Here is a 19,528-nt window from a genome sequence, read left to right as displayed (position 1 = left end):
ATTTACAAAAATAAATAACAATAGATGAGTTTTTTTTCTCCTTCAAATATGCAAAACCTTTCCCGCCAAAAGTGTTTTTGACATTTCACGGAAGCAGCCATTTTGAAATGAGCCCTTCTACTGCCCCTAGTGGAACGATGATGAACTACAGGGCAGAAATTGGTCCAAGTTCTGCACATTTATTTAAAGGAAAGTTTGGATCATGTTAATGAGATAGGGGTTTAGAAAAGGGTTAATTACTCTTGTGATGATGTCACTGTGAAGTCCTTTGACCAACTAAACAGCTGAAAAGGAAACGGTTTGGTCTCACGGGCTCTACTTCCCCAATCCCTCGTGATCCAAACGTGGGAAATGGTGAGTTCATGGTGAACTACAGCTTCAGGGTCATCAGTAGTTCACGTTTGTGGTGTCAACACCTCACCGGTACTGTAACTAAAAGCAACACAACTCTTCCTCTCTTTTATTGCTGTTTTTGTTTGCCCTAACATGGTTCAAGCGGAGAATCTGGGTTTGCAGGTTTATTGATTCCTTATGACTCAGATAAGACGACACATGTAAGCAAGCCTTGTTTGGTAAGACCTGACAGGAGGGGAGGAGTGAAGTTCAGCTGAATTTACAGCTTGATTCGGTGTTTTATCACCAATCACGTGAGCAGTAGTGTACAAACAAATGCTTTGCTGGAAAGCAATGGTTGTACTGGAAAGATGAACAAAACCCACAATTTAATTTTTTAAAGAATATATTTTTTTAATGTAAAAGTGATCCATTTTACCAGTTGACACACTTAGTCATTTTAATATAATTCCACTAAAATAATTAAACAAAAAGTTATTTTCAACTCTACTGAGTTCAATTTTCACTTAAGGTTATCCAGTTTTTAAAAGTTATTGCATTTGAATTTTTAGATGAATATAAATAAAAAAAAAAACACAAAGTTATGATTAAAAGAAAACCCATAAAAATCAATTTGCACTTAAGAGAAAGACTGAAGCCATTTTCATCTAATGCTGTTCTTTCTAGTTGAACCTTTTATGTGGTGTTCTCTGTGCCTATTATGGTATGGTGGCTTAAGTTTGAGAGTTCTTGAATATGTTGTTTGCACACTCCCATTTAGTTTGAACAATAGGGTAATCTTTTATTATGTGAAATGTTGTCCTTTAATAGACAAGTGACCTGTTTAAGGTGTGTCCTTTCATCTAGATAGTAAACAGGATGTGCTCTATTTTTATATAAATCCTTTTGCACTCCTTATATAGAAATGCTTCCATAAATGGAAATCTTTTGAGCATGTACCCAATCCAGGAAATGTAAAATGACCCTTTTATTTCTACGGACCAAAAAACAGAATATATTTACTCCATTTCCCAATTTTAATTGCAAATTTACTTTTACAATTTTGATTTTCACTTATTGGGATTTCTGAATTGTTATCCTAAAACAGTAGCATGTCATTCTCTATTCTTGTTACATTTCTCAAAATAATTGAGAATACAAACTATTACAAGCAGAAAAAAGTGCAGACATACGTTCAGTAAAAACTACATATATTAAGGAAGGAACCACGAGTGTCCAACGATAATCGAGACAGACTCAGATGCCAAACTCCATGCTGTGATTATGAAGTATTAAATCCTCAATGTTTAAAAATAAATATCATAATATTTCTTATTTATATGTTCTGGAAAGATTCTGAATCATAAGCAATATATTGTGAAAATATAAAGATTTAATCAAATCCAGAGTCATAGTGTATCCAAACTGAGCTTTTTAAGCTTTTGCTCCCTCAGCAAATCTAATCAGTTTCTGAATTCTCTTTTAATTTCCTCATTTTAAACCTCACGTTTTCAGCTCAGCTTTTCTCCTTGCAAGAAGAGGAACATGAGGGAAATCGACGTGCTTTATTAGAGATATTCTTGCCCTGTTGGGTGAACTTTTGAGAAACATTTTCAAGTCCTAAAACTGGCTATCCGTTTAATTAAAAATATGCTGCACATCAATGAAACCGTTTTTCTTGTGAGCTCATGTTCCTAATTTAATCAGTTTTCTCTTTACCAAACTCTTTTACTATTTTATTCAATGTTCGCTTAGATTCATAAACTGAATTTCATTTGATTGCGTTATCATTATTTTACAATCGGTTTATTTTCTGTGTATGATTTTTGACATCTTAAAACCTGAAAATATTTTTTTAGAGTCTGGAAAAACTTAATTGTGTTTCAAGTTTAATTTTTTAACACATTTTTAAGAAATTGGTGACGTCTAACAGTTTTTACCATTTATTTAAGCATGAATTTAACCTAAACACAATGTTCTATTTTTAAAGATCCTAAAATATTATAACAATTTATGAAAATTGAAAAAGTGGGATAATAGTTATCTATGGTTTACTCAAATAGAGTAGTTTTTACTCAAAATTTGAGACAAATTTGCTCAAATAAGTTTGATTAAAATTGTTATATTTATTCTGTTTTTTCCTAATATTTATATATTTCCTAGCCTTAAGGAAAGTACATTGAGAGCAGCTGATAAAATGTGTCTGCCTGTGTGGCCATGTGATAGACTGCTGGACTGTCCGGGAACCCTTCCCCCTGAGCCAGTAGGGATAGGCTCCAGCAACTCTTAAAGAGCCCCTGAATGGTTCTGTATATTTCATTTTGTATTTTTAATAAAGAATGTTTAACTTAACCATTGTTGGTTTTAACAAGGTTCTAAACCATGAAAATTTTACTTTTGATATTTAGGTACTTAAACATAGAAAAAAATCATATCATTTATTTATTGTTCAAAATAAAAAGTTTATTTGAATATGCTAAATTATCCCCAATCAATTATATTTAAATAGAAAAAAAAGATCCCAATATTTTTAGTTATGGAAACTAATAGAAAATGAAGGAAACTGTTAGAAAATTGGTCTTCAAATATTTTTGGTTGCTGGCTTCGGCCAGAGATGGAATATTTATTGGCACTTATTTAGCCCAGGTATGTTTTTTGCGAGTAACATTTGGCTGACATCTGGCCTTGCTGTGGTGTGCTTTGGCCCAGATTTGGCAGTCAGGTGTTGGGCCAGAACAAAAATAAATGGCGGCTCGTTGATGGGGAAAATATGGTTTCTGCGGGAAACATTTGGCAGACTTATGGCCATGGTGTAGTTTGTTTGTGGCTGAGATCTGCCAGAAGAGAAGACTACCCAAGTCCCATGAATCCCAGTGGTATGTAGGTCAAATTAAGGTTTTGAAATTGGGCCCAAAAACTTTGTTATATGGGAAATGATACAGAAAATTGATAGATTATTAATCTTCTTTCTCAGATTAAAATAGTGCTCCTTATTCTTTTGTGTTTTTCTATTGTTCTTGGTTTTGCTCTAAATTTCTTTGTCATCTTAAAACTTTATTTAGTTTGTCTTTAAGAAAAGTTATTCATCTTTTCTGTGTCTTTGTTCCTTTAATGGACAAGTGTGTACAACTTCCCATTTAAGGAAATGATTTTCTCCCCAATAAAACAGCTGCGTTTCCAAGGTGCGGTGAGCAGGTCGTAGGTCATGTCCGTGTGTCTTTAAGGCCTCTGTCAACAAACTCACCTGGGTGTTTGGTTTCGGGACTCCTCCCACTGCTGCAGGAGGCTTTAAAAGCAGAGTTTCAGCCCATTTCCTCATTCAGCTGTGAGTTTGCACAGTGAGACAGAAACACTCAGGATGATTTTCACTCTGTTTTCACCAACAACCTGGACTCTGCTGGCTCTTCTGTTCGCCCTCTTGTGGCTGTACGTTAGTTTATCCAGTCTGTTTAGTGATATAGTTCTCTCACAGCCTTCATTCTTGTTCTTTGTTTCCTGTCATAAGGTATGGATCATGGCCTCACAGATTCTTCAAAAACCTGAACATACCCGGACCGAGACCTCTACCTTTTGTTGGGACAATATTCGGACTGAGGAAGGTAGGCATCAAACTGGAAGTGATGCAACAGCTGGAAATCATGAAAGTGCCACTGTTGTTGCAATTATTTAGTGTGGGTGTCATTTGGACTGAACGATGACATCTCGTTGTCTTGGTAACAGGGATTACATTGATTATAACTGTTTCTTTTTGTGAAGGGAATTTTGGCTTTTGACTTGGAGTGCCAGACCAAGTATGGAGATGTCTGGGGGTGAGTTCACGAGTTTGCATTATTCATATAAGACAATGGCATAATTGAGTAGAAGTTACACTTCAGATTTATAACCAGTTGTCCGGTACAAAATGACTTTGTTTTAAGCCAACAAAAAACTTTTCTATGAAGTATAAATATCTAATTGCAACTCCTATTCATGCTCAAAAGTGTTATCATCATTATGTTTGAAAACTTTTCTTTTGATAAAATGTTTTCTCTAAAATGATGTTTCATGAACTTTTTATTTCATTAATATTTCCCACAAATTGTTTCCTCAGGTTGTATGACGGACGAAGCCCGGTGCTGATAGTGGCAGATCCCGAGATGATCAAAACGATAATGGTGAAGGAATGTTACACCGTGTTTACAAATCGGAGGGTAAGAGGATCCGACATTGATGACATTGATCTCTGGAGTCCATCTATTGTGTGTGTTTGGGGGTGGGGCAGGGAGGGAGTTGCCTTGTAGTCTTTTCTAAAAGAACCTTAAGTGTGATGAAGGATTGCATCATTTAGGTGTTTACTCAACAGCACTGTGTGTGAGAGTGTGATGCTTGAAGTGTAACCCCCACCCAAGAAAAGGTGAATTTAAGCAAGAAAACTAATGATATTGTCACAATATCTGTCGCTGTCAGATGACATAGGCATCAGCACTAATTTGAAGAATTTATGCTGTCACCCAGTTTTTTTTTTTTATTATTGGCATGGTTTTGAATGTAGACAGAGGCAGTCAGGCCGCAGTCCGGTGGTAGTCAGGCGGCAGTCAGGCGGCAGTCCGGTGGCAGTCAGGTGGCAGTCAGGTGGCAGTCAGGCGGCAGTCCGGTGGCGATCCGGTGGTAGTCAGATAACAGTCTGGCGGCAGTCAGGCGGCAGTCAGGCGGCAGTCAGGCGGCAGTCAGGCGGCAGTCCGGCGGCAGTCCGGCGGCAGTCCGGTGGCAGTCCGGTGGCAGTCCGGTGGCAGTCCGGTGGCAGTCTGGCGGCTGTCAGGCTGCAGTCCGGTGGCAGCCAGGCGGCAGTCCAGTGACAGTCCAGTGGCAGTCCAGTGTCAGTCCGGTGGCAGTCCGGTGGTAGTCCGGTGGTAGTCAGATGGCAGTCAGATGGCAGTCAGGTGGCAGTCAGGTGGCAGTCCGGTGGCAGTCCAGCGGCAGTCAGATGGCAGTAAGGCGGCAGTCCAGTGGCAGTCCAGTGGCAGTCCAGTGGCAGTCCAGTGGTAGTCAGATGGCAGTCTGGTGGCAGTCAGATGTCAGGATTACCTTATTATTAATAGGTGTCAAAGGGTTAATATAGATACGTTTAGATTAATTTCTTCTGTGTATTTAGTTTGTGTTTACGCCTCTGTTTTCCTGATTAATTCTGTACTTGCAAAGCCAGAATGTTTCATTATTTTAGGATTTAGAGATTCAAACCCACTTTATCCTACTCTCTCTCTCATGTGGATGTCAACTGTTGGAAAGTTAATCCTTTTGTTCTTGTTGATTTCAAACTTATAGGAAGCTCAGTATTAACTAACCCGACGCTGAATTGTTCCTCCTCAGGACACGGATGTTCCCGGACCGTTCCAGGATGGAATCTCAATGGTTAAGGATGAAAGGTGGAAACGGATTCGCAGCACAATCTCTCCATGCTTCACCAGCGGAAGACTCAAAAAGGTTGGTTTTAGGGTGTCAAAATGACAGCAATACAAACACTTGAAATGTGTTAGCTGTGTTGTAAACATGACTCTGTCTGTAATATCTCCTAAAGGTTTTCCCCATTGTTGCTTCCTACGCGGACCGGCTTCTCAAAAAGCTGGAACAAACCAATTTGGATGAACCCATCAATGTCAAACAGTAGGTTTTTAATGATATTTATAATCCTGGTGTATTTATTCACCAAACACTTGATTCAACATCAAACATTTTCAAATTGAAATGACTATTTACTAATGTAATTCTCCTTTGTTGTAGATTTGTGGCTCCATACAGTTTGGATACCGTGGCCAGTGCATCCTTTAGTGTGGAGATCGACTCGATTAACAATCCAGAGGACCCTGTAAACATCCACATCCAGAAGCTTTTAAACATCAATTTTTGGCCATTTATTTTTTTAAGTATGTATGCCTGATGTACTTTCTCACAGTGCACTGAGAATTTCTAGGTTGATGTCAGATAATCGTGAGTTTTGCTAAACAAGTCTTTTTACTTTCAGTGATTTTTCCTTTTGGCGCTCGTCTGTTGAAGCTCTTCAAAGTTGAAATGTTCCCCAAAGCAGAGTCGGATTATTTATTTAGCATCATTAAGAAATTCAAAGAACAGCATAAAGCAGGAGAATCTGTAAGTGTTATCTAAAAAAAAGAAAAAGAATGCGTTATTATAAAGATTTTTTTAATTAAAGCGAAATATCATGTTTTCTGGGACAATTTAGACTCGACAGGACTTCCTGCAGGTGATGGTTCAGAGTGAGATACCAGAAACGGAGATAAAGAACGAACAAGAACAGCCAAGTAAAGGTATTGATCTCTAACTGTGTGTCGGATGTCTCGTACCAACATTTTGCCATATAAAATAACAGACTAAAGGTGAAACTTGAGGGAAATATGTTTGTGTTTGGTTGCAGGCTTGACTGAACCGGAGATTGTTGCTCAGGCCTTCACCTTTATCTTAGGTGGCTATGAGACAACCAGCACCACTCTGTCTTTTATTTTTTACAACCTGGCCACAAACCCTGATGCAATGCGCACCTTGCAGAAAGAAATTGATGCTAACTTGCAGAAAAACGTAGGAAATCTCAATCTATTTCCATTTCTGGTTATAGAGGATTTCCTCCTTATTCTGTATCTGTTTGCTCGCTTTAGGCCTCCGTTTCCTACGAAGACCTGAACAACCTGCACTACCTGGACCAGGTCATTTTGGAGTCAATGCGTTTGCTCCCTACAGCACCTCGGCTTGAGAGGGGCTGCAAGAAGACTGTTGAGATCCAGGGATACACCATTCCTGAAGGGACAGTGATTGGAATTCCTGTGGTGAATTTGCACAAAGACCCACGCTACTGGAGTTCTCCTGAGCTTTTCCGACCTGAAAGGTAACCAAAGAAGGGAGATTGCACCAATATTGCATAAAGAATACTCCCTCAAGCTCCCAGGCCTCTACCAGAGGGAGTGAGACCCTTTGCCTCACTTTGTCACCATCTGGCTGCATTTCTTAAGCCCGAATGACATCCCAATGTCAGTACTGTAGATCCTGGTGGTGTGGATCTGGGAGTCAATGTCCCACTCGCTCTTAGCGTATAGCTTGATGTCATCCATATAGAGGAGGTGACTGATGGTGGCCCCATTTCTGAGTTGGTATCCATAGCCAGTCATGTTGATTATTTGGCTGAGGGGGTACAGACCTATGTAGAACAGCAGTGGGGACAAAGTGTCATCGTGGTATTCCACGTTTGATGGACACTTGTGCAAGTGGCTTGCCATTGGTTTCAAAGGTGGTTTTCCAACATGGTGTCTGAGGGTTTTGAGGTGAAAATCTGAGAAAGACCAGACGAATAGGAGTGAAATCCATTTGTGTGATAGTGGTTTCACTCTATTGATGCCAATAGAGTGATGCCTACTGGTAACACTCTATTGGGGGATGTCAATAGAGGAACGATGAGTCCTGCAAGGGCAGTTACGGTGCTTTCAAATGAACTAGAGGAAGGAACAGAAACCTGGACTTTCCAACTTTGTCGCTGGATTATTGTCAGACCTCCTCTGTATGAACCATGAGGCTCACATATGTAAACTCATAAATAAATTGCACTAAGTCACAGGCCTGTTACCATGTTTTAGTAAAACACAGGAAATCAAACTAGGATCCAAACAGCCAGAAACCTTCACAGTCTTCCTGAAGTCTGGAGAGCAATCTTACATTCATGTTGAGTTTTTATTTAAATATCCGTTTTAACTTAGAACTGTTTGGTCTCTGCAGGTTCAGTAAGGAAAATGAGGGGGATCTGAACCCGTATGCATACATGCCCTTTGGTTTGGGTCCTCGTAACTGTGTCGGGATGCGCTACGCGCTCCTGGTCATGAAGATGGTTATTGTCCGTCTCCTGCAGAACTACAGCCTGGAAACGTGCAAAGACACTCTGGTAGGACGTTATCTTTATACTGACGGTCTCTTCTTCAGTTGCAGTGTCACTGAACATAAATGTGTTTGTTTCTTTTAGATTCCTCTGCAGTTCGACTGGAAGTTTCAACCTCTCATGCCTATAAAACTCAAGTTTGTTCCCAGAAAACAATGATCAAGAGACATAAACCCACAGATACAGTCTCATGGGGTTGGATCTTTTTTTTTTTTTTTTTAATCGATACAATCTGTGCATGTTTTTTTTTCTAGAAGATTTGTAATCCTATTTTTAAAACAGTTTTTCTACCTGTTTTCTCTGACCATCATCATGTTTGTGAAGCTCAAAAGTTATGTGTCAAAAAAATGTATTTTTATCTAATATTAAGTTCTTTCATAAACTTTTTAGATGAAGAAAATACTAAAAACAATCAAATTAATAATAAAGTTTGTTAAAAATCTGTGGATTGTTTTTACTGCTCAAAGAAAGTTTCTTAAATTGATGTTGAAATCACCTCACACAATTATAAAATCCTCACTTATCCTGATCTTATTCATAAATATATAACTACAGTTTTAAAATTACAAAATAAATATTACCTGAAAGTGAATTGTGTGTTTTGCATGTTTTAGAGCAGATAATGTGTTTTATTCTGCATCAAGGATTTCCTTTTAATATTTAGTGAAACAAAAATACTTCATAATTTTACTATTTGTCCGAAACAAAAACTGATACTGGCACAAGAATAGAATACAAGACAAATATAATTTATAAAATTAGAATTATCAAAAGTCATGACTAGTTATTTTGAAATCCCACATGAATTACTTTGGGAATTAATGCATTAAAACGCAAAAATGACAAATGTTTCATATCTTGTGCGACTGTCTCAATATAAATCTAACATGAAGAAATTGGAACAAAAAAAATTCCCATTATAATTTAAAAAATTATTTTCTGAAAACAGAATTTGTGATGTGAATTATGCAACAAAAAGTAAAAATTAGATTAAATTAAAATAAATGACCAGCAGAGGGCGATGTGGGACTGTTTTTTTAGTGAATCTTTTTCAGATAAACTATTACTTTCATGCCATGAAATGAGCTGGTTTCCTAATAGATTTGCTAAATTAAAAACAGAATATAAAATGATTATAAATTTAAACATCTTAAAGAAAAATATAGTTTTAATGTGGCGTGACAGTAATAATGTGACCCAGTCAACAGTTTGTTGATAGAAACCGTTTATTATACAAGTATAAACACACTCACACATTCATGCAGATACAAGAAGAAAAAGGCAGGACGGGCTCACAAACACACGTCAGAAATCAAAGCTCTTTCTTTTCGTTTGATCCAAGAGTATAAAACTACAGTGCGTCGTCTACAGAGTGACTACAAGCAGTTCAGCACACGGGAAGTGGGGTAAAAAAGTTCTGAAGGGATTAGAACCAAATGTCCAAGGATCCTGAGTTGATCAAACACAAAGAAAATTGACAAAAAGGCCCAAAAACGGTGATCAGATCTGATTATCCTCAAACATCCATCATAAAAGAAAGTTCAGACGGAATAAAAGAAAAATGAGTTTTGCAGCATTTGAGTTGTGAACAGCTGGTAGAGTTTCCCACTGATGAGAAAAACGAGCTTTTTTAAGAAAAGACCTGCATGTGTCTTCACTATTTTCTCCCCACAACATCAAACAAAATTTTAAAAAATTGAAGATTTCTGCACCAAAGCGAGTTTTCTCTGCAGACACACTTAGAAGAAAGTACCTTGCTCAAAGGCACTGTGGTAGCTGCTACTGGGAGAACACGTATGCACTCTGATTTATTACCCAATTTATACATTTAAGAAGTGGCTGTAGCTTCATGACAAAAGGTCTGCGGAGAGTCGAAACACGTCAGGTGGAAACTGTTCAGATGCAACAAGTTTCATATCAAAGGGAAAAAAAGTCATCACTTATTAAAAGCATCTCAAAGACAGAGATCGGGTCTGGTTAGTCTGATTGTACATCTGGTTGTCAGCCAACTGTGATAGAAAACAATAAAAAAAACAAGAAATCGGACATCCTGATTTGGAGTTTTGAGGACATCATTCCATCTGTAACAGGCAAACGTTCAAACATTTTAAATACGACAGATGTAATATTTACCAGACAAACCTTTCAGCCTCATTTGGTTACGATCTAACAAGTTCAAGTACGGCCTCTCTCGGAGCATTTTGCAGTTTGAGGTGAGGATGATAGCGGACGTCAGTGAGCGTGATCGTTGAAAGATGATCTGTACCTAAAGCAACAGTCGTTTGTCGTTAAGCTAGTAAAATCTCAACGTGGCTGGTCAATTGCTTGAATTATAAAAGGAGGCTTGTGAAGAAATCTGATTTTAGGATGTGTGTGTGACCGTTTCCAACTTATATCTGCAACACAAAGTCCTCGTCTGTAGCTCGGTGCAGAGTTTTGGCTCACGTTCTCCACCAGAGCAGCTTCAGCTCCTCCCTCCAGGACAGTGGCGGAACATTTGGCTTCAGCTGGGCTGCAGGCGCTCTGACAGACGACCGTCTCTATCGGCGGGGCTGGATGCGGCTATGACGCGGAAAGGACGACGAGGGGCTGGAGGAGGATGAAGGCGAGCAAGGCGACATCGAAGCGAGGGAGGCGGTGGCCGCGGCGTCCTCTGCCTCCTCCAGCTCGCCGCCTCCGGCGTGGAGCTCCTGGCTCACGCTGGACTGTAAGGCAGCTGGGGTCAGCCACTCTTTGGGCAGGCAGCTCTGGAGGAACGGCACGCAGGAGCTGAAGTAGGCCAGACGGTTCACCCAACGGGGGATCTCCCGACCGCACAGGGTCTGAGAAACCAGAGGACATGAACAACAATCACTCAAAAAGCAGCATCCTATGACTATAAAAATAAAAAAGTAAATGAAAATGAAGTAAAAAATGTACGAGTAAAAATATGACAAAAGGTCAACATTTTACAAGAATAAAAGTGAAGAATTATGACAAAAAAGTCGATATTTCAGAAGAATAAACATGTAGAATTATGACAAAAAGTCAACATTTCATAGGAATAAATATGTAGAATTATGACAAAAATTCAACATTTTATAGGAATAAATATGTAGAATTATGACAATAAAATCTGAATTTTATAGGGACTAATGGGTAAAATCATAACAAAAAAAGTCAACATTTTATAAGAAAAAATGTGTAGAATTATGTCCAAAAAGTCAATATTTTACAAGAATAAATGTGAAGAAATATGAGCAAAAAAGTCAACATTTTATAGAAATAAATATGTAGAATTGTGACAAAAAAGACAACATTTTATAGAAATAAACATGTAGAATTATGACAAAAAAGACAATATTTTACAAGAATAAATGTGAAGAAATATGAGCAAAAAAGTCAACATTTTATAGAAATAAACGTTAGAATTATGAAAAAAAGTCAATATTTTATAGAAATAAACGTTAGAATTATGACAAAAAGTCGACATTTTATAGGAATAAACATGTAGAATTATGACAATAAAGTCTGAATTTTATAGGGACAAACAGGTAAATTATAACAAAAAAGTCAACATTTTATAAAAATAAATGTGTAGAATTACAACAAAAACTTTAACATATAGGAATGAATATGTAGAATTATGACAAAAAAGTCTGAATTTTATAGGAATAAACATGGTGAATTTTGAGCAAAAAAGTCAAAATTTTATAAAAAATAAAAGTGTAAAATGATGAGCAAAAACACTAAAATTTACAGATCTAAACATGTTGAATTGTGATTTTAAAACATCAATATTTTATAGGAATATGCATATATTCATGCATATCATTCCTTCATGATACTCTATTAATCCCAATATGAACATGAGAAAAACACTATTTTATTGGATTTGGGTTGTAAACAGAGTGAATAATCCTGACTGGTTCTCCGCCTACACATGTCGCTCCATTCTTTGTATGAGTTACAATTATTGGCCCATTTTAACGTCCAGATTTTGAAATATGATGACTAATCATTTGCTGAGGTGGCAAAAAAAAAAAAGTTTTCTGCTTCCTGTGATGCAAGAGCAGAAAAAAGTGTGTGGTTGCTCTCATGTCTGATGACTACCCAGATGACCTCATCGCTTCAGCCAGGAGGACGAGGAGGACGAGGAGGAAGCACGGAGTCATGAAAGACGAGCAGCAAACCCGAACATACGCTGCTTTAAAAACCCACGCTAGCTGAGTGAGAATACGACATAAAAAAACAGACAGACTTTAGTCGTTCTGATGAAATCGTCTCGTCGGGCGATTCTGTCGCATCTGTCAGATCACTATTGAGATACATGTCCGCAGTCTGCAGCGGGTAGGAGAGGAGAGCAGTGAAAAGGATGGCAAGAACCTCCCCTCGTTTCAAACGCAGACCTTACGTTGAACTGCTGCTCGTTCCTGATTCTGATTTTGTGTCTGCTCAGACAGGCACACATAACCGCCTTACATAACGACACCAACAATACGAGGGGGCAGCTTGTGTCAAAAAGGACGTCTACAGCATCAAACCTTCATCTGCTCATATTTTTGTTTTTCAAACTGCAACCACAACCGTTTTCCCTTCAGCTTTCAGAAACCTTCCCATGTCAGTACGCAAACATTACAAACATTTACTCAACACCTGTTTAGAAATCTATTCAGGTGTGAACTCTTTTTAAAGGATTTCGGTGGGTGCCGTTTACTGGAAGTGTGTGTGTGTCAGCTGGTTAAGCATGTCAGGGCTTGTATCCGTGTCCTAATCCCCATCTGAGCACTAGATGCTAACTGTTAAGACTCCTTCTCATTAGTCACTCCAGCATAAGCTGATTGGACTCACACACAACTAGTTCAAGCCCTTTCACCCAGAGCAGAAAAACAGGTGTATTTATGCCGATATAAGATAAGTGGAGCTTGTGGGTTTGTGTTGCATCACTAGAAAGAGGTTGTGAGACGCTTCAAAAAAACCTGCAATAACCCCAGAAGTCACGGGTGTCTCACCTCTGACAGTGCTGAGGAGAAGTGGTTGCAGTTCTTGTGCATGAGGTGATAGGCATTGCCTTTGTACTCCTTCCCCATTTCCTCCACGATGCGCTCCACGTCGTCCTCTGTGAAGTCCGTGCTGCCCAGGACTATGGCTTCTCTGCAGAAGCAAGAGAGAGTTTGTAGTGAGGATCCGTCCCCGTCATGACTGAGAAAACTCTACAGCGGGGGTGTCAAACTCAATCGCACAGGGAGATATAAATCCAAAACACACCTTAGGTTGTGGTCTGAACAGGAAATAAATAAACATTTATTGAACAAACTAAAACTAAATTACAAAAACTTTAAAACCACAACTTTTTATCATAATTATGAACTTGATATATAGCATTACCTGTGATAATACTAGTGTAAATGATGTAAGCTGAATTGATGCTGAAATGGATTGCTGAAAACACTGAAGCTGATAGCCAGCTAAAATATTAGCTAAATGGCAAATTAAAAAAAAACATAGGTTAGCCTAAACAGCTAGCATGTAGCTTAAAAAATAGTAAAACTTCAAAATAGCCTAAAAATTGAAAACAGTCTAAATTAGCAAAAACAATTAGCGTGTAAATATTAGCCTAACTCCAAAACAGCCTAAAAAACTTGCTAAAGCAGCTTGCATGTAGCTGAACTATAAGCTAAACTCTAAAACAGATTAAACAAATGAAAAAAGACTAAATTAGCCAAAACAGATAGCTTGTAAATATTAACTAAACTCCAAAACAACCTAAAAAACAAACAAAAAATAACCTAAATTAGCCAAAACAGCTAACGTGTAGCTGAGATATTAGCTAAACTCCAAAATAGCATTAAAAAATCTTAGTAAATAGTCCAAAAAGCTAGCAGAATACATTTTTTAAAAAAAAACAGTAACTATTTAACATAATTATAATAAAAAAGCAGGAATATTATTCCAGAATAAATCAAATTAAACCTTAAATAACTTTCAATATTTTACTCTCCATAATATTTTGTCAAAATTATACAAGTTAGAAATAAGAACATGATAACATTGGGGCATTAATAACAATAAAAAAAAAATGATCTGGAGGGCCGGATCCGGCCCCTGGGCCTTGACTTTGACTTGTTCTCTAAATGATATAATGTGTTTTTAGCCATTCTCTACCATTAAGTATTACAAACGCTAGCCTCCCCTTTTTAGCCAATTGAAACCAAATATGATCCAAGTCTGTGCTGATTCACTTGGCGTCTGTGACATATAGGCGTTTGTGATCCATGCTGGCCTACTGGCCTTCATGGAAACAGCGAATGTGCACGTGTCTCTCTGAAGGCCACATCAACTAGAGCAGAAGTAATGGACAGTAGCTTAGAGAGGAGATCCACACACTATCAACCAGATGCTGCTGCTTCCCTGATTCCAATCCGTTTCGGATTAAAACAAAAAATAGAGGAACTTTTCTACCTCGGTTCTCATTTTTGTTCGTTTTCTTTCTTCTGTTCAGAGAGTTCAATCAAGCATGAAGAACGTATATGTGGCGTGAAGCCAGATGAAAAGATGTGATTATCGTCAATCCTTGATACAGAATTGTGAGTGAGTGTGAGCTGATCCTGTTGTGTTACCGTGGAGGAAATAAGTATTTGTCCACTTAAAAAGAAACAGACATACTGTCATTTTAATGGCAGGTTTCTTTGACCAGTGAGAAAGAGAAAACTTCAAAGAAAATCAAGAAAATGACTTCAAATGATTTATAGAATTGTATTTCATTGTGGGAAATAAGGATTTGAACCAGAAAGACTTAGTGCCATGTGGCAAAACCTTTATTAGCAAGTGCAGAGATCAGATGTTTCTTGTAGTTGATGAGGAGGTTTCTCCACATATTAGGAGGAATTTTTGGAAAATGATTTCCAATCCTTGAGATTTCTTGGCTGTCACTTGGCAACTTTGAGGTTCAGCTCTTTCCATTAGTTTTCTATAGGACTGAGGTCACTGGCCGCACCACCCTATGACCTTGATCTGCTTCTTCTTCAGTCATTCCATGGTTTCCTTGGCTGTATGTTTTGGGTCACTATCCGGTTGGAAGACCCATCCATGACCCATTTTAAGCCTCACTTAAGATTGACATGGTGAAGCGCAGAAATACACCTCCAAAGCATAATGCTTCCACCTCCATACTTGACAGTGGGGATGGTGTTCTTAGGGTCATAGGGAGCATTTCTCTTCCTCCAAACACGAGGGGTTGAGTTGACCAACAGAAACTTCTCCTAATCACAAGGTGTTCATTGGTAAACTTTAGTCGGGCCTGCACACGTGCCTTCGTAAGCAGGAGGACTTTACAAGCACTGCAAGATGCTAAACCACTGCAGTGTTAAGTATCACCAATGGTGTTCTTGGTGACTACGGTTCCAGCTGCTTTGGGATCATCATCTAACTCTAACCGTGTTGTTTGAGGCAGATTCTCATAGATCATAGAAACCCCACCAGGTCAGACCTTGTTTGGAGCCCCAGACCAATTGGTGGATTGATGATCTTGTTATGGCACCAACAGTTGCCCACCTTAACTCTTGTTGATGGTTCTGTAGTCCATTCCGGTCTACAATCTTCTCCCTTCAACCCGTAAAGCGAGAGTTTGGAGTTCTGTGGAGAGGTATCTTCTCTACAGGTTCAAACAGGTACCTTTGGTTCAGGGGACAGGTTGATCGAGAGACTCTAACTGGTCTGTGTGACCCAGAACTCTTAATGGTTACTAGGAAATCAAATATCAATAAATTATTAAGGTCAATTTCTTGATTTTTTTGGATTTCTCTGTTCAAACGAACCTACCACTATGATGACTGACATTTTTAGGTGGGCAAATCTACAAAACTATTATTATTGCCTCCATTTTACGCCCAACCGGTGAGTTGCAAACCTCACAGGAAATACTGCTTTATTTTGAGATGATCTGCACGGCTGAGACACAATCGTACCTTTGTGATCCACATGTTACACCATTTGCATTTATCTCAGTTCATCAAGATCAGCCAAAAATATACATTTATCTTGTTGCCCACTTATTTTCATATCCAACTAAAACATTTTTAGATGCACATCTGCCTGCAGAGCCTTTTGCTTCACCGAGGTTTGTGTTGCTGGTGCAGCAGCTGAGCTGCCACTCGCTTTGGAAAAGTGAGACAATAGAGCAGATCTCAGAGGAGATAGATTACTCACAACCAGGCATTAAGTGTCTGGATGAGGTCAGGTTTCAGAATAACAGATTAATGTTCACATTGCTGGGAGTTCCACAAGCAGACACTGAATCTTGTTAATTAAAAAATGTGAAAATGAAACCCAGAAAGACCAGCTAAATAAAAGCATTTAACTATCCTATGTTACACTTTGATGATAATACATTGATGAATTCATTTTTACATCAACCCACATGGAGCCCCAGACCAGTTGAAGTCAGTTAAGGGAAGTTTCAAAGACCTAATCAGTACTTTTCCAATCAAAAACAAAGCCATAAATTACCTTGCTGTTGGGATCACGGGCACTGAAGACGAAGAGTTTGTGAAGATGACCATATAAGGGTTTCCTCACACAGGGCCCACCTCAGTGTATATCTGTGGACTCCATTTAACTAGGGATTGTCTGTCATGGTGTCATTGTCTAGATCCGTGGTCCCCAACCCTTTCCAGGCCACGGTCCAATTTAAAGGAGACAATATTTAAACAGAGCGGTCCGAACGGGGCTGAAGCTGGCTTTTTTAAGCTTCCGGTTTCTGAAAATCTTTTTTAAAAAAAAGTAGCTAGCAAGCAGCTGAAATATAAGCTAAACTCTAAAATAGCTTAAAAAAGCTTGAATTAGCCTCAATAGCTAGCAAGCAGCTGAAATATTAGCTAAACTCCAAAATAGCAAAAAAAAAAAAAAACACAAAAGAAAAAATAAATTAGCCAAAATAGCTAACATGTAGCTGAAATATTAGCTAAACTCAAAAATAGCCTAAAAAAGCCTAATTTAGCCACAAGATAAGACAAGATAAGATAAGATAAAGATACTTTATTGATCCCTCGAGGGAAATTTGCACGTTGTAGCAGCACTGTGTACAGACTCATTAAATAAAGCAACCAGACAGACAAACAACAGTGAATATTAAAAAAAATAAAAAAATTAAAAAAATAAAATTAAGAAAATTAAGGGAGCACCAAAACTTTAACAGCTTTCCAGACACAATAGCTAGCATGTAGCTGAAGTATTAGCTAAACTCCAAAATAGCCAAAAAACAAACAAAAAAAAAAAACTAAATTAGCCAAAATAGCTAACATGTAGCTGAAGTATTAGCTATACTCCAAAACAGGCAAAAAAAACTAAATTAGCCAAAATAGCTAACATGTAGCTGAAGTATTAGCTAAACTCCAAAATAGTCCAAAAAAGGCCAAACTACATAAAACCTGGGTTTATGTAGGGGAAAACCTGAGGATGTGGATGAATTTCTGCATGTTGGTTGATGAACAAAGCTTTGGATGAACCTCGATTTTAGAACATGAACTGTAAGCTACAGATGTGGCGCGTTTCTGTGTCAGTGGTGCAACAAGTCTGGTTCCAGTAATTCTCTGACTCCCCCCAACAAAAACTGTCTCATTGCGCTTTTTGATGAAAAAAGAGGAAATTGATAAAATCTTGTTAGGGTTGTTTGAAGTGAGTCAGAGCGCAGACGTTGCTGTCGGACAGGCTGACGGTAGAATTCACTACAAATAAACAATCTTTGAAAGTAAAACTAGAATCATCTGGTGGAATGACCCGCTCCATCTGTGGTCACTCACCATCATCAGTAATGATCAGCTAATAAAGTGACTCAGTCTCTGATTCCCTCATGAACTGACTCTTCAGCTGACTGCCTTTTTGAATGATGTGCTTGTGCGTTACAGACTTACTTGAACTTGAAAGTCTCGCCGAGTTCGGTTGCATCGCTTGGTGTGATCTCGAAGATCCCTGAGAAGGCGTAGGGGTGTCCGCCGTATGCAAACTCTAAAGTCACACGGCCAGAAAGCACAAACAGGTCAGAAAGTCCTCCTTCATTCACACTTTTCTGAATGGCTGAGCTATGAAAGAGCGTTCCCTCTCTGAAACCCCATCGGACCAGTCGATGTAGCCGGTGTCCAGTTTCAGGCTGACCTTACCTCTTCCATAGATCTCGATCCCTGAGTGAAAGACTCCGATGCCCAGAGAGCTGGTGAACTCATTGATCCAATACTAAAGAAGGAGACAGACAAAATGAATCCTTCAGGTATGTCTTCCAAACCTCTGATCATCATCATTCTACAACTGTGCTTCCTTTGAAAGCACAAGATTGACATATTAGAGGAATTACAAATTGGATTATACTTCAGATTAGATTATAGCCGCTGTCTGCAGCTGCTTGTTAGCATCTTCTTAGCTGTTTGAGAGGTTTGAGGTTGAAGTAGAATGATGAGAAGTCACCAAATCTGATAGCGCTAATTCTGCATTCAGGGCACGCTTGAACCAGTTCCAGACAAATATAAAGTGCAAAATGTTCAATAAGGACGTTCAAGCGCTTGTGCCGGGTTTACAAATGGATTCACTGAAACCGAGTCAATCTTTACCCAGAAAATGTGACATTGATTCAGAGAAACTGTGAACTGATGGACTTTTAGGGCATTTGTTTGGGATTATTTCAGGAAAAAACACAGCTTTCAGACTGAAAATGAAGAATTCCTTTTTGGTATTGAAGTTCCTTAGTTTTTATAATTCAGAATGTGAAATAAAGTGCCTTTATACTTTTAAAAGTTAATTTTTTTAGCATATATATATATATATATATATATATATATATTACATTTTTATGGCCAATATTGCTACAAAACTTCCACTTGTGTCTGGGAGAAAAGCTGAAGTAAAAAACTCATGAAGTATCTGCATTGTATAAAGGGAAATGACAGATAAATTAAAGTCTCCCAGTGACATTTTCTTTTATTTTGAAAAAACTTTCCCAATAGTGTTTTAATTATGATTATGAAGTTTTTAACCAAAATCCCACAACCATAATATCTTAAAAAGCCATGTTTCCATGTTGAAGCCTCCGTTTCCAAAATCTCCTCTGGGGAGGCGTGGCTTTTGGAGCTCCGCCCCTGATCCCCCCTGTCTGAGTATGATAGCTCCGTGTCTCGCTAGTGTAAATCTTCACGTGCTACATAAAAAAACATCAAGCAATATCAGTAATGTCCAGCCGTATGGTTCTGATCCGGATGTCAGCTCAGATCTTCATGGACAGAACTTCCTCCAAAATCCTGATTCTTTCTCCTTCCAGTT

At 38.4% G+C, this 19,528-nt stretch overlaps 2 protein-coding genes across 2 annotated transcripts in view; one reads left to right on the top strand and one right to left on the bottom strand.

Moving 5' to 3' along the window:
• The first annotated feature begins 3,608 nt into the window (after window positions 1–3,608).
• On the top strand, window positions 3,609–8,684 carry LOC112161368 (cytochrome P450 3A40). The gene is made up of 13 exons (XM_024296431.2): window positions 3,609–3,759; window positions 3,839–3,932; window positions 4,090–4,142; window positions 4,424–4,523; window positions 5,680–5,793; window positions 5,888–5,973; window positions 6,091–6,233; window positions 6,332–6,456; window positions 6,548–6,632; window positions 6,740–6,900; window positions 6,978–7,204; window positions 8,086–8,248; window positions 8,327–8,684. Exons 1-13 carry the CDS (start codon window positions 3,692–3,694, stop codon window positions 8,399–8,401), a joined length of 1,494 nt encoding a protein of 497 aa, XP_024152199.1. The 5' UTR covers window positions 3,609–3,691; the 3' UTR covers window positions 8,402–8,684.
• A 766-nt stretch (window positions 8,685–9,450) lies between these two features.
• desi2 (desumoylating isopeptidase 2) overlaps window positions 9,451–19,528 on the bottom strand; it is a 15,629-nt gene continuing 5,551 nt past the window's right edge. The window contains exons 2-5 of the mRNA XM_024297905.2: window positions 18,379–18,451; window positions 18,133–18,226; window positions 13,234–13,375; window positions 9,451–11,064 (exon numbers count right to left, since the gene is read on the bottom strand). Coding sequence (XP_024153673.1) covers window positions 10,783–11,064; window positions 13,234–13,375; window positions 18,133–18,226; window positions 18,379–18,451 — 591 coding nt within the window. The 3' untranslated portion in view covers window positions 9,451–10,782. The remainder of the gene's footprint in view (window positions 11,065–13,233; window positions 13,376–18,132; window positions 18,227–18,378; window positions 18,452–19,528) is intronic.

This window comes from Oryzias melastigma, linkage group LG15, assembly GCF_002922805.2.
Source record: "Oryzias melastigma strain HK-1 linkage group LG15, ASM292280v2, whole genome shotgun sequence".
In the NCBI taxonomy this organism is placed as follows: domain Eukaryota; kingdom Metazoa; phylum Chordata; class Actinopteri; order Beloniformes; family Adrianichthyidae; genus Oryzias; species Oryzias melastigma.
Note: the sequence above shows the minus strand (reverse complement) of the source record. Positions and strands in the feature narration are given on the sequence as shown.

Excerpts from the sequence above, each read along its gene's own strand:
- LOC112161368 (XM_024296431.2), top strand. The coding sequence starts at position 3,692 with ATGATTTTCACTCTGTTTTCACCAACAACCTGGACTCTGCTGGCTCTT. Across the intron at positions 4,524-5,679 it reads CCGTGTTTACAAATCGGAGG|GACACGGATGTTCCCGGACC; the intron begins GTAAGAGGATCC and ends GTTCCTCCTCAG. Across the intron at positions 8,249-8,326 it reads AAACGTGCAAAGACACTCTG|ATTCCTCTGCAGTTCGACTG; the intron begins GTAGGACGTTAT and ends TGTTTCTTTTAG.